The sequence below is a fragment of the Sander vitreus genome, chromosome 9 (genome assembly GCF_031162955.1).
Source record: "Sander vitreus isolate 19-12246 chromosome 9, sanVit1, whole genome shotgun sequence".
Lineage (NCBI taxonomy): Eukaryota > Metazoa > Chordata > Actinopteri > Perciformes > Percidae > Sander > Sander vitreus.
The window spans coordinates 16,830,779-16,843,802 of NC_135863.1; the positions used below are offsets into that span (position 1 = coordinate 16,830,779).

The 13,024-nt window shown below is 40.2% G+C and overlaps 1 protein-coding gene across 9 annotated transcripts in view; it reads left to right on the forward strand.

Annotated features, from left to right (window-relative positions):
* Positions 1-12,286, forward strand: part of zfr2 (zinc finger RNA binding protein 2) — a 24,784-nt gene extending 12,498 nt beyond the window's left edge. For 6 of the 9 annotated variants that reach the window (XM_078258970.1, XM_078258971.1, XM_078258967.1 and 3 more), the window contains 15 exons: positions 497-825; positions 1,086-1,274; positions 1,530-1,770; positions 2,189-2,370; positions 2,942-3,061; positions 3,886-4,049; positions 4,671-4,797; positions 4,907-5,112; positions 5,300-5,468; positions 6,771-6,945; positions 9,501-9,589; positions 9,917-10,012; positions 10,439-10,550; positions 10,818-10,915; positions 11,375-12,286. In XM_078258970.1, the coding sequence (XP_078115096.1) occupies positions 497-825; positions 1,086-1,274; positions 1,530-1,770; positions 2,189-2,370; positions 2,942-3,061; positions 3,886-4,049; positions 4,671-4,797; positions 4,907-5,112; positions 5,300-5,468; positions 6,771-6,945; positions 9,501-9,589; positions 9,917-10,012; positions 10,439-10,550; positions 10,818-10,915; positions 11,375-11,548 (2,471 nt within the window). In that variant the 3' untranslated portion in view covers positions 11,549-12,286. Of the gene's footprint in view, positions 1-496; positions 826-1,085; positions 1,275-1,529; positions 1,771-2,188; positions 2,371-2,941; positions 3,062-3,885; positions 4,050-4,670; positions 4,798-4,906; positions 5,113-5,299; positions 5,469-6,770; positions 6,946-9,500; positions 9,590-9,916; positions 10,013-10,362; positions 10,551-10,817; positions 10,916-11,374 lie in introns of all 9 variants that reach the window. The other 3 variants (XM_078258972.1, XM_078258969.1, XR_013502505.1) reach the window with 2 other exon arrangements.
* Positions 12,287-13,024: the final 738 nt, after the last annotated feature.

The following is a 13,024-nucleotide window of genomic DNA, read 5'->3' on the forward strand; positions in this document are numbered from 1 at the left end:
TGTAAAATATTAATTTCTAGACACTTTGTGACATACTGAGTACTCGCAGTGCTAGTTGGTGAACTACTTTAGCTGGCGAGCTAACCACTAACTCTGCCTTTACGTAGTAAATGACTGAATATTGGGCTTAAGTAATAAGTGCTGGTTGATTCTTATGATTCAGGTGTTCGGCTTGTGTCACAGATGTTTAGTTGGATGAGAAATGTTTAAAAGGAAACCCAAGAGTGTCTGTGGTGGAGAACCAAGGTTTGAACTGATATTGAGTAGCAGGGATGGGTGTATAAAAACGTTAAACTTACTTTGCTAATTCAACACTTGTTAAAGACAATTTTGGGATTGACTTCGTCCTTTTTGGTCTGGATGCTGTTGAAATTGCAGTGCAGCTTATTGCTTGCATGCCTGCTAAGCCTTCATTAGTGACCCATATTTTGTATGCTTTTCTTCTCTCTAATAACTCTGTGTCCTCACTCTATTCCTCCTGCTCTCTTACCCTCAGGCATTAGCTACTCCAATTATGACTCAACTGGCTACACCTCTACATCCACCCCCTCCTATTACCAGCCGGCCCAGCAGACTCTCACCCAGCCGCAGCCTCCACCTCAGCAGCCCCAGCAACAGCCCCAGCCCCCCATCCAACCACCACCTAAGCAGCTGACAAGCTCTTCCTGGAGCAACTCAGGCAGCAACATGGTGACAGCTCCAACTGTAAACACCTACAAAAAGCCCACGTTTCACCAGAGCAAGCTGCAGAAGCCCAAAGGGCCTCCCAAGCAGCCCCAGCTCCATTACTGTGACATTTGCAAAATCAGCTGTGCAGGCCCTCAGGTAGGAGTTATGAGAAGGGACAAGATTGTATTATATGAAAACTTTTAACATAAAAGCTTTGTGTTTTGCATTACAGAGCTTTGAATTACACAAACGAATAAAAAAAAAAAAGACACAGCAGAACAAACGCATAATATATTTAAGACAGAAAACCAATGAAAATTAACAAATATATATATATATATATATATATATATCTCTCTCTCTTTATGTGCATTTGGAAACTTCAACTTGCATACTGGTTTGATTTACTGCATCAGACGTACCGGGAGCACCTTGAGGGCCAGAAGCATAAGAAAAAGGAGGCAGCCCTTAAATCTGGGGGGCAGACGGGAGCCAGCAATGGGCCCAGAGGTGTCCAGACTCAGTTACGCTGTGAGCTATGTGACGTCACCTGCACCGGAGTGGATGCCTATGCCGCCCATATCCGTGGGGCCAAACATCAGAAGGTTAGCACAGCTGTGATGCTTTTGTCTTTATCTTCAAGTGTTTCAATATTTGTTGTTATTTAAGAAAATATAGGCAGATGTAGGAGAAATTGACGTAACATTGTTGGACATGACTGTGGTGTACTCATGTTATGTTCCATCTGAGCGGCCAAGTCTTGGAACGAAACCTGCCTCAGGGATTTGGGATGGGATTAAGTATCAGCAGCCTTAAATGGTTGTATCCCCCTCTGTCTCTTCTTTGTCACCCTTGGAAAGGTGGTGAAACTTCACACCAAGCTGGGCAAACCTATACCTTCCACTGAGCCAGTGTTGGTGAATTCAGCTCCAGTTATCACAACCTCGACAGCTGGGAAACCTCCAGTCACCACATCCACTCCTGCCTCTGTCTCAACCACTTCAACTTCCACTGTGACACCCAAACAGGGGGCTGTAAACACCCTGGTCAAAATAACGGCACCAGTCAAGAAACCAGCTCCTCCCAAAATATATAACATTTGTAAGTGGTGTTATGATTTATGCTCCCAACAAATGGAAAGTTTGGAGTTTTTTTTTTTTTTTTATATCTAAACGAGTTCTTTAACTACAATGTTTTTTTTTGTGTGTTTGCTTGCTGTGTCATTAAATACATGTTTATTTTGAATGGTTAAGCTTCAGCTTTGCATTTCGGTTATAGTATCTGTCCTATAAGTGTCAATGCAAGATACAATTTAATTAACAAAATGAACGAATGTGACAACATTTTAACAAATCAAATAACCGTTGGTTAACACAATTACTAGTTTATCGATGGTTAATTACCAACCTTTGAACTAGATACAAATTAGAGACTAGAAGAGGATATTTTTTTGTTTTTTAAAAAGAGGCATCTAGCATTAGCCTTCAATAAACTCTCTAATATCTTGCCTGCCGCATAGCCAATAAGCCTGTCAGCGCTCCAGCAGCTGCAGTGACAGCAGCGGTGGTGTCAGCTGCCAAGGTGGAGGAGCCCATGCAACAGTCAGTTCCGAGGAGGGACCCTCAGAGTGACGATGAGGAAGGTGACAGAGCTGGAGGCCAGGGAGACATCCAGCCAGTGGGACACGACTACGTAGAGGAGGTAAGCAGAAAATGAGGACAATGGCCGACAGCCAATTAGAGCTGGACAATATATCAATATTATATTGATATCGTGATATGAGACTAGATAGCGTCTTAGATTTTGGATATCGTAATATGGCATAAGTGTTGTCTTTTCCTGGTTTTAAAGGCTGCATTACAGTAAAGTGATGTTATGTTCTGAACTTACCAGACTGTTGTAACTGTTCTATTATTTGCCTTTACCCACTTAGTCATTATATCCACATTACTGATGATTATTTATCAAAAATCTCATTGTGTAAATATTTTGTGAAAGCACCATTAGTTAACACTACAATATCGTTGCGGTATCTATATTGAGGTATTTTGTCAAAAATATCGTGATATTTGATTTTCTCCATACTGCCCAGCCCTACAGACAATCTGTATATTGTAGGACTGACATATGTTGGTTAATATGCAAATAATAAAAAAGTTCTAGTTCCTTTTATAAAGTAAAAAAATATTCGCATCAGAGCCAGAAAGCTAATTTATGTTGCGTTCGTGGTCATTTATGGTGTGTATTTACCTAAACTTTCTGTTTGTTTCAGGTCCGAAACGTTGACGGCAAAGTGATTAGATTCCACTGTAAACTGTGTGAGTGCAGCTTCAACGACCCCAACGCTAAAGACATGCACCTGAAAGGAAGAAGGCACAGACTCCAATACAAGGTAAGTTAGTCAGAGCATCACTGAGCTGAGTCCTGTCTGACTGGTTAGCCAGAGAGACATAATGAACAGCGTTGAGATACGTGCTCTTTCTTCGCTTCATCGAAAAGCTACACAATGGGGTATTTCAGCCATTAACTGACAAGGAGTGAGGTTAACTACGTCAAAAAGTTGGCTTCTTAAAGGTGCCAATATACCAATTTAGTGTGTCCCTGTTTTGTTGCAAACAAGTGTTGGATGTAATACACAATCCTACCAATGGTGTCACGCGATTGCACTGATCAGCAGGTGGCGGTAACACGCCAAGATACGCAGAGAAGAAGACGACTGCAAGCTAGTCAACATGTATAGATGGATGTAAACAATGCTGGATTTAAAATACTTTATCTGTTTTGCAAATGTTTCATGACGAAGGAAATGCACTAAACATGTTATTAGACCTCTAGAATACACAATATGCATTTTAGTGAGTAACACGGAATGTAAAAATTTGTTTACAAGAAACTCAGCGGGGCACCTTTCAATCAACTAATTTTGTCGCATGAAATAGTACAAGATACAATTCCAGTGAAATGTGGCTTTAAGGAGAGGTTTGACTAGAGGAAGACTTGATATTATCTCTGAAGGTTGCTTTTTAAGAAAACGCTCAGCTTTTTGGGGTAACAATTTCAGCTTGGAGTGGATGGAAGACTAAATAGAAAAAAAATGATTTTTTTTTAAATTGTACTAGTGTGAGAATGGCCTGAGAATGTGCAGGATCCTTTGTGGACTGACATTACATCCTTCTTACATTCCCTTTACATTTATTCTGTCCTCCTCCTCTGTAGAAGAAAGTGAACCCAGAGCTTCCTGTGGAGATCAAGCCCAGTAACCGGGCCAGGAAGCTGCAGGAGAGCAAGCTGAAGAAGCAGAAACAGAAGGCGGTGCTGAAGAGACAGAGAGACGATGAGCAGTGCTGGCACATGGAGATGAGGTCAGACTCATGGCCAAAGTTAGTAACTTAAACATCTTCCCACTTTGACGTTAAACATGTTTCCTTGGTTGGCAAAGAATAGACTTAAAAAAAAACAAAAAAAAAAAACATTCGTACAGGTAATATCAGTAAAGGGGAAGTCCTAAAGCTGAGTGTTAGTCTGACGCATGTACACATGGAAAAAAGGGAATATCTTGCCTCATTTAATAGACTCTTTTCCTGTTTTCTTGTCATTCACATCAGCTTTCTTGCATTTATAGTATAAATGCAGTTTCAACAGCCAGAGGACGTTATATAAATAAGTTAGTTGTGAGGATTTTATCATGAAAACTGTACAGCCAGATTAAGGTCTAAATCAGTGAATTTCCCTAATGCACAATGAAATGTTTGACATACCAGGCCTGTGCTTTAATTGTTTTATAAGGGGAATTGCCATTTTTATAACCATGGATTAACTAACCACTAGCAATGCTTTTGACACTAAACCTCTGTATAATAATTACCTTATATCATCAACGGTAGATTGGATTAAATGTTTCGGTAAAGTGCTTGTTTTATGGTCTACTGTGTCTCGTTAATGGCAGCCATCACATTCCCCTGTGGGAGTAAATGACTTTTAATTAAAAACTTCTCCTGCAGGCGATATGAGGAGGACATGTACTGGAGGAGGATGGAGGAGGAGCAGATGTATTGGGGGGAGCAGAGACGCAGGATGGCTCCTCCACCTTTGATGAGCCGCCCTGGTATGCCAGTACCCCCTCTACTGGTGAGCGCCGCAACTGCAGTTCTTTTCTGTGTTTTGTGTTGTGTGTTGTATGGGAGAAAACTTGAATTCCAAGTGTGATCAATCACTTTATTCCCTCCTCCCCCGTAAGACGTGTGTGCGTCGGCCAGACTCTCCTGACGACCGTCACATCATGGCTAAACACTCGACCATTTACCCAGTAGAGGAAGAGCTGCAGGCTGTTCAGAGGATTGTCTCCCACTCTGAGAGAGCCCTAAAACTGGTGTCAGACTCCCTGCTGGAGAAGGAGACACCAGCTGTTGATACGGCTGCCACTGAAGGAGGAGATGAAAAAGGGTAAAGAATGACTTCTGGAAGATAATTCACATTTTTCTTTGGGCAGGTTGGTAATAACAAGGATTAGGGTAGTTGAAGCCAAGGGTAACATACCTTTTATTGCTGAGTAGGTGATAGAGTGAATAGATAGATAGATTTTTGCTGCAAGCAACCCCAGTTCAGCTGAACAGTTTGTTTCTCTTGACAGTACTGAGAACTCAGGACGGCTGCTAAAAGGTGTGATGAGGGTGGGCATCCTGGCCAAAGGCCTGCTGCTTCATGGGGACAGAAATGTTGAGCTCATCCTGCTGACTGCTAAGAAACCCACCATCTCTTTACTGAAGAACATCGCCAAGCATTTGCCCAAAGAACTGGAGGTAAGGAAACGTCGCCAGTTAATTTAGGACGTTGGTTGAAGTTGAGTGAGGGAAGAATTGTGGTAACCTTTGAATTTACAACGTTTTAAGTTTTAAAATATTTTAGGATTTCATGACATACCTGGGTGTGGTATCAAAAATAGATAAATTGTAAATTCTGACTAAAATGGCATGAAACGGTTTTCTTGCCAGTTGTATCACTATTAGTTAAATATCATGTAGTCAGATGAGTAGATTTAAAAAAAAAAAAAAAAGAGAGGAAATTGTCATCCACTGCCTTATGACTTGTGTCATAAGAGCTGGATACCGAGGGACTGAAAGGTTAAATATAACGGGAACGAGAGGTTTTCACTCTATATAAACAAACAAATGAAACCTTGTGATGTAGTAATTGCACTCATGTGTTGCAACCAAATTACCAACCCAGAAAAATCTTCTTCTGTCGAATCACTTCATCCTAGATGAGTTTCTCTCATATGCTAGAGCATCTCATTTATCATTAGTGACCATGCACAGATGTCTTTCACAGTCAGAAACAACACAGCAGTTTATATTTGTATGTATTAATGATTAGAATGATAAACCGTGAAAGTAAAATCAGTAGAGTTGACTTTGTCATTTTAGCTTGCTGTGGTACAGCAAGCTAAAAGTATATAAACAAAGTATATACACTACCACTGTTTTGGTGTTTCAGAACTGCCACTCTGTAAAGTTAATTGTGTAAAGTCTGTTTGTTATTAGAGGACTGTTTTCTGCTACATCTTAGAAATACTGTGTGGTTTCTAGTTGTTCACAAATGACTGAACTGCCCGTAGCCTAAAGAGAGAAACTCATGTGGATTTTCTTTTTCTTTTTTTTTTTTTAATTAGTTTGCTGGCATTTTCTCCTCAAGACAGAGGATTGCCACCAGGTACAAGGTTATGATGTGTTGCAATTGCTCACACTTCCTCCCTCCTGCTTTAGCTGTAATGTTGCATTAAAGGTGCTTTTGACTGATCTTTAGATTCACTGCCTGGTTATGACACCTGAATCCTACAGAGTGAGATGGGGCTTTTATCTTCTTAAACTGCCCCATTGCTTTCCTAAATATTACAATTACAAAGATTGTTGGGAAATATATTTATGGTAATGTCACAGACCCTGTGACTGAAGGTAAACTACTTTGAGAGAAAATAAATTGCGAAACCCAGAGTTAAACAGATAACAGTATTGCCCTGTAACCTCGCCAAACAAGGCTATTATTTGCCCCTACACCCCTCCTCCTCTGTAGTGAGTAATCCCAAGTGTCCTTTTAACCGGCAGACATTTTCTGAAGATCAGTATGAGGTGCAGGCTCACCCTGAGGAGGCGAACATCGTGATATTTTCAAGCAAGGAGCCCAAAATGCAGGTGACCATTTCTCTCACCTCGCCGCTGATGAGGGAGGACCCTGCTACTGAGAAGGAGAAGCAGGCAGGAGGAAAAGCGGCTGAGAAAGGTTAGAGAAGCCAAAGCTTTCAGTACCAGACGACCAAATGTAAGCGATGTGTGTAATACACTTAAAAAAATATATATATATATATACCCCTTGCTCCATCCTTCCAACCACAAAAAGCCTACATTTTTAGGCTGAAAAGCTCTTAAAATTACACAAAATGAGAGGTGGGACTTGTAACCAAGACCACGTTCATAGTAGGTTTTTTTCTTTAGCCCCTAAAATAAGATTTAACTCACATTCATTTGTCCCACTTTATTCATTTCCCCCATTTTTTGCAGTTACAGTAGTCCCCGATTTCTTCATTTCTTTTCCACAACATGGGAATCAAAAGCCGGGCTCTCCGACCTTTCTGTGCCACTAGGGTGTGTGTATCTTGTGAACACATGCTCAGATAAAACCTTTGGGAAACTATAATAATAGACTGAAGGTGATGATCGGTGTTTAGATAATGCCCAGGGATGAAAATGCTTCAAATGGTGATACTGTTTTTATTTTTTTTAATTTTTTTTTAAATCCTTATTTCTAAACTTGACAAGAGTTCAGCTTCTTGTTGCATTATGGTCACGATACCTACAGCATGAGGGGATTTTGAGGTCCAGAGACTTCCCATTCCCTCGTCTCTCATCCCTGCATCATACTGTGGCATTATCAATGAAGAGGTGTTGGAGTGTCATTTTATCGCCTCGCAATGATCAGTAGTTGAAATAATGAGATGACATTATTAAATCCATTATCATTCTCTCTCGCTCGCCCCCCCCCCCCATTTAACAATAAAGGTAATTTTCAAGATCATTGTGTTGCAAACACTCCTCCACCTGCTCTAATAACTCAGTATTTTAATGTGTTTTTCCCATTTAGAAAACATGGTAGAAATGTTTTCTGTGGCCGTTGTCTTTTATTTTGTAACTTTTGTTTGGGTTTGTTGATCAGTGCCCCTACTTCTGTATCAGCAGACCTAGGCAAGCCAATGGCTGATCTGAAGACCACACTTATTTACATACCACTAAGAATAAAAACCCTAAAGGTTTATACCAGGTTGCCCATGTTTATTAAGCTTTTTAGAGGAGGAAACCCCCTCTTGTTCATTTCCAGGGGCTCAGCTGCTGCTAAATCCATAGCCCCATCTCTAAGAGGCATGATAAATATGGGTCTTTGATTCTTAGTGGTATGGTAGTGTAGACTTCAAAAAAGTGGCTTTGTTTTTGTTATGCATTTCCCCTGTAAGAAAGCACATGTTCTCTGCTGTTGCTACAGTTCTAGTGAACATAGAAGTTGGAAAGTCCCAAGGCTGATCTTGAGAAATCTTCAACATCAGTCATCAGTAACCACATTGAATGTTTTGGACAAACTTGTAAGGGAAAAGTATCCTTGCTCTTGTGCCTTTTATCTGCTTAAGAAGTTTCCTTTCAAACATTATTGCAGAGGAGTAACGGGAGCCATCGCCATCTATGCAAAGTAGGGTCAATCAAATGATGTAGAATGAGAGCATCAAAAGGAATACAGTCCACGTTTCATGATCAAAAGTTTTAGAAAATCAATTTTTGGATCTGAAGCTCAGCTGCTCAAACGGTTTCACTCAGGCTCTTGTGCAAAGTCAGATGCAAAAACGAGGAAATCCACAACACTGAGTTTATTATAGAAAATGCTACAAGTCTTAATGTAAGCAGCTTAAAATGTTTAATTATTGAATAATTACAAATTCCCTGCATACAATGATTTAGTGGTGTGAAGGAAGCCAAATCTTACATGGTTTAGATTTTTGTGTGTTAATTGTGGGGAAGAAATGTCAAAAGATGGGACTCAATGATCAGTTCCTGAACTGGAGAAATGTTACAAAATGCTTTAGAGATGTCAAGAGTCATAAGAGCATTATAGGAAGAAGGAAACGAGGGTTTGACTTAATAGATAAAATGGTCTTTAACGTGCCTTTCTCAGAGCACACATTTTGACTTGTTATAGCAGGAAAACGAACGATTGCTCAGTTTCATTTTAAGTGTCCACACCAGTGAACCAGCATGCTCCGTACCAGCGCCCTGACACTGACACAAATGGACATTATTCATGTTATTAGTCACACTTAAGTTTAACAAGTCAAAATGTCTCTTAAGAGAAAGATGCACTCAGGCAGATGATAATGGTGTCCACATTTAAAGACAACATAAAATCAATAGGTCTTATGTGGTTTAGTCACCTTAAACTAAAAACTAAATATAAACTCCACCACTCTTCTCTCTGAATGCTTTGGATTTCTTTTTTCTTCTTTTTTTTTTTTGCATGAGTTTTTGTGACCTCCCACTCAAAGAATACATCGGTGAAACACGTAAACTTCCATATTCAATGGTCAAATGTTTTCCTTTTCTCTCATATCTTCCCCTCATTATTTTTCTCACAAAACAAACTGAAACAAACCAAAGAGTCTCGAGGAAATGTCTGGTCACATGAGATAAACGTGACTACATCAACAGTAACAACACTTACTATGTGTTGCAGTCATCATTGGGGTTTTGCATTAGTTTGACTGTGGGTCATGAGCTTGTGCATGCTATCTCCTCCAGGTGTGGCTGAGAAGGACCCCACTGATCTTCTGAATAAGAGAAAATGTCTGGAATACCTGGCTGCTCTCCGTCACGCCAAATGGTTTCAGGTAAAAGCACCACATGCACGTGAAAATGTCATAAAAACAATGTAAAATAATGACCACGAAAATCCTGGTAGGACTGGTTCAAGTTGTATGATAAAGATTTCTAAAATCAGCAAGCACGTGCGGTCATCATCTCTTCAGTCATTAAGATTTCTACTCACAAAACAGGTTTATAGTTTTGAGTAGAATCTCAAATGTTTTTACTTTGCCTTTTTCCAAATACACACATTTAATGTCACCAGTTAAATTGTATAGTGACATTGTCAGAAGTCCAGTCTATCTAAAGTAATTAAAAATAATACAAATAGTTTTTTCTCTTCCTTTCTGAAGGCTCGTGCCAACGGGCTGCAGTCTTGTGTGATCATCATTCGGTTGCTGAGAGATTTATGTCAGCGGGTTCCCACCTGGGGGAAGATGCCCGGCTGGGTAAGAGGCTTCAACTGTCTGTTATGTTTGGACTTTTGGATTTTCCTTTTCTTTTTTTGGGGCGGGGCATTCGACCTTCTCCTAATAAGGTTTTATTTAATATTGTGTCATCTCTCCAAGCACAAGTGCATTGTTGTACGTTTGATTTTAACTGTTCGTTTCCCTAAATTTCCGTCCTCTTTTTGTACGTCTGTCTCTCCTGGTGCCGTCTATTTGAGAACAATAACATAAACAGTATATTCACATAGATTCATAGCTCTCAGCGCTGAGTCAATGCTGTCTGTATCTTGTGTGAGGCGACTTTTATACACACCAAATATCTTGACGAGGTTTTTTTTTTTTTTATGAAGAGTCAGGACTGGTACAGGACTACCTACATGTATAAGGGTACTTCAATCCACTGTCTGAAGTGTCTTCTCCCTCCAGGCGATGGAGCTGCTGGTGGAGAAAGTGATCAGCAGTGCTGCAGGCCCACTCAGCCCAGGAGAGGCCATGCGCAGAGTCCTAGAGTGCATCTCCACAGGCATCCTGCTACCAGGTCAGGCAAACATGTTAATGAGATTTGAATACGTAGATTATTTCACAGGATACAGAACTTGTATGACTTTCAAGAAAAAGATACTTGTTTCATGTAATTTTCTTATCTACCGTGCCTCCCTCTGGTGCTACAAAATCAGCTTGTGTCAAACTTGAACCTTTGAGAGGATTCACCATTTACTGCCTCTATTATTACTCATTATTATTTTATTACAATACATACATTATCACACTTACGTGTTAACTTGTTTCTCCTCCCCTTACTCAGATGGACCAGGGTTGATGGACCCCTGTGAGAAAGAGACAACAGATGCTTTGGGAAGCATGATGCTTCAAGCCAGAGAGGACATTACTGCCAGTGCACAGGTACCCAGACACAGCATGGATGCCATGGCCACTGAAAAGTCTAGATTCTGATGGGGTGAAAGGTGTGGATTCACTTTTAGTAACTGGACAGCATAACGGGACACGCTTGGTTGGTTTGTTTGGTTGTTTGCTTTTCAGTTATGAGTTGATGAGCCAGTACTAAACTGTGAATAAAGACAGCAACAGTGTGAGGTTTAGCTAATGAGCTTGGTGAGCGTTATTTGTGAAACCACCACCAGAACCACGCAAATTTAATTTCAAGCGTGTTTGATTTTTGGTGAATCCACGAACGGTCAGATGAGGAAAGAGAGTCGGACCCTTCAGAGGGTCAGCTGTGGGGGAAAGGAGAGGACCACAGCATTTTGTTGCATGTCATACTTCTCTCTCTCTCCTCGTTTCCTGTGTCCCTCTATAACGCTACAAAGCAACATTTCTCATTCCTGTTTTCTCTGGTTCCAGCATGCTCTGCGGCTGCTTGCTTTCCGCCAGATCCACAAGGTTCTGGGCATGGAGTCTCTGCCAGCGTCCAAGGCCAGCGCTCGCAACCGTAAGCGTCGACGGGACGGCAGCGAAACGGGCGAAGGGGAGGGGGAGGGCAAAAAAGACAAGAAGGAAGAAGCCGAGAGTGCTTGACCTCTTCCTCCAGAGTGGAGGCCTTTGCTTGTTGGTAGACTGGTAGAATGTTACTACTTTCAACTTTTCTTATCTTGAAAACAATCTTAACACGCAGCTATACACATATGAATATAACTGACTGTACATGTTACATGTCTACCCTTGAATTAAGAGGAGTAATGTGTTGGGGGGGAGAAAACAGAAGCTTAAGAATCTGTACTGCAAATCCTTCTCGTATAGTAATTTCCCGCAGATTAAGTGTCTTTTAAAGTTTGCAGAGAAAATTGGCTTGGTAAGAAATCATGAAAATGAATGATTGCATCATTCCATTTCAGTATAATTGCACACTACTACTGACCACCCTTCTTCTTGTTTATTCCCAGTAGTTATACCACCATCAACTACAGTATTGTTTTATAAGATGTTGAAAGCCTCCAGTTAAATCATCAGCATTAGGGTCTGAACTAGACTGCTTGAGTCAGGACTCGCTGAACTAACGTTGGTGCATGACATTTGTGTACTAAAATGTTTTTCAGTCTGTGTTCAACAAACAAAAAGATATGGTTTCTGGTTTAGAAGCTTTGAAACTGAGAAAGATCACAGATTATTGTTTAAGATCTTCATACATACTGTACTGTGATGTTCGTTGTGCCTAAGATGAGGAACATTAGAAATAAAATAGTGTGAAGGTCCTTCCTGAACTAAACGCTCACTCTAAAGTCTCCTGTTTCAACATTTCCTCCTCATGCATTTTGAAATTGTAATACGTTTGAGTTGTGAAATTCAAAGGTCCTGCATCACACCTTAAATACAAGACTACACTAAAAATACATTTCCCTTGAAAACGTGAATAAGGTTTTGCAAGAAATGTACAGAGAGATTCTCCGTTTTGAGGTTTTTCTGTGGAGGTCACTGGAAAGTAAATCTGTCTCTTGAGGAGAGAGAAGTCTTATGTTGCACAGTCTGTAGCATGCTGAGGGAATGAAGCACTTAAGAAATGACAATGTTACTGTATGCAGCCATAATTTTATCATTTGAATAATATCCCTGGTAACCTTTTTTTCTTCCAGAGTATGGTTAACAGAAGAGAGAAGCTTTAGTCCGACTAAATACTGTATCTACTGTTATGATCATGTAGTCCTTTGACTTTCTTCCTTGTTACTGCATCATGTTGTGTATTACAGAGTAAGGGGTACATTTATGAGTTGTGTTTTGTCAGGTTAATATTGTAAAGATGTAGGACAGGGAAGGGACAGTTGCACAACTCTTTGGCTTAAAAGTTGATGTGATGAGAGCATTATTGTGCCGTTTTTAGTTTGATTTTCATTTATCAAGAGCATCATATATTGCTTATTTTATTTCTGAAGGATGTTGCAATCTATTTTGTATTGTTGAAATGGGAAGTGTTAACGTTTCTGTCCTTATGTGAATGTCTTTGTAGTGTTGCCTAAAATTAGGGGAAATATATTAAAACACTTTTAAGCCATTTGTGTC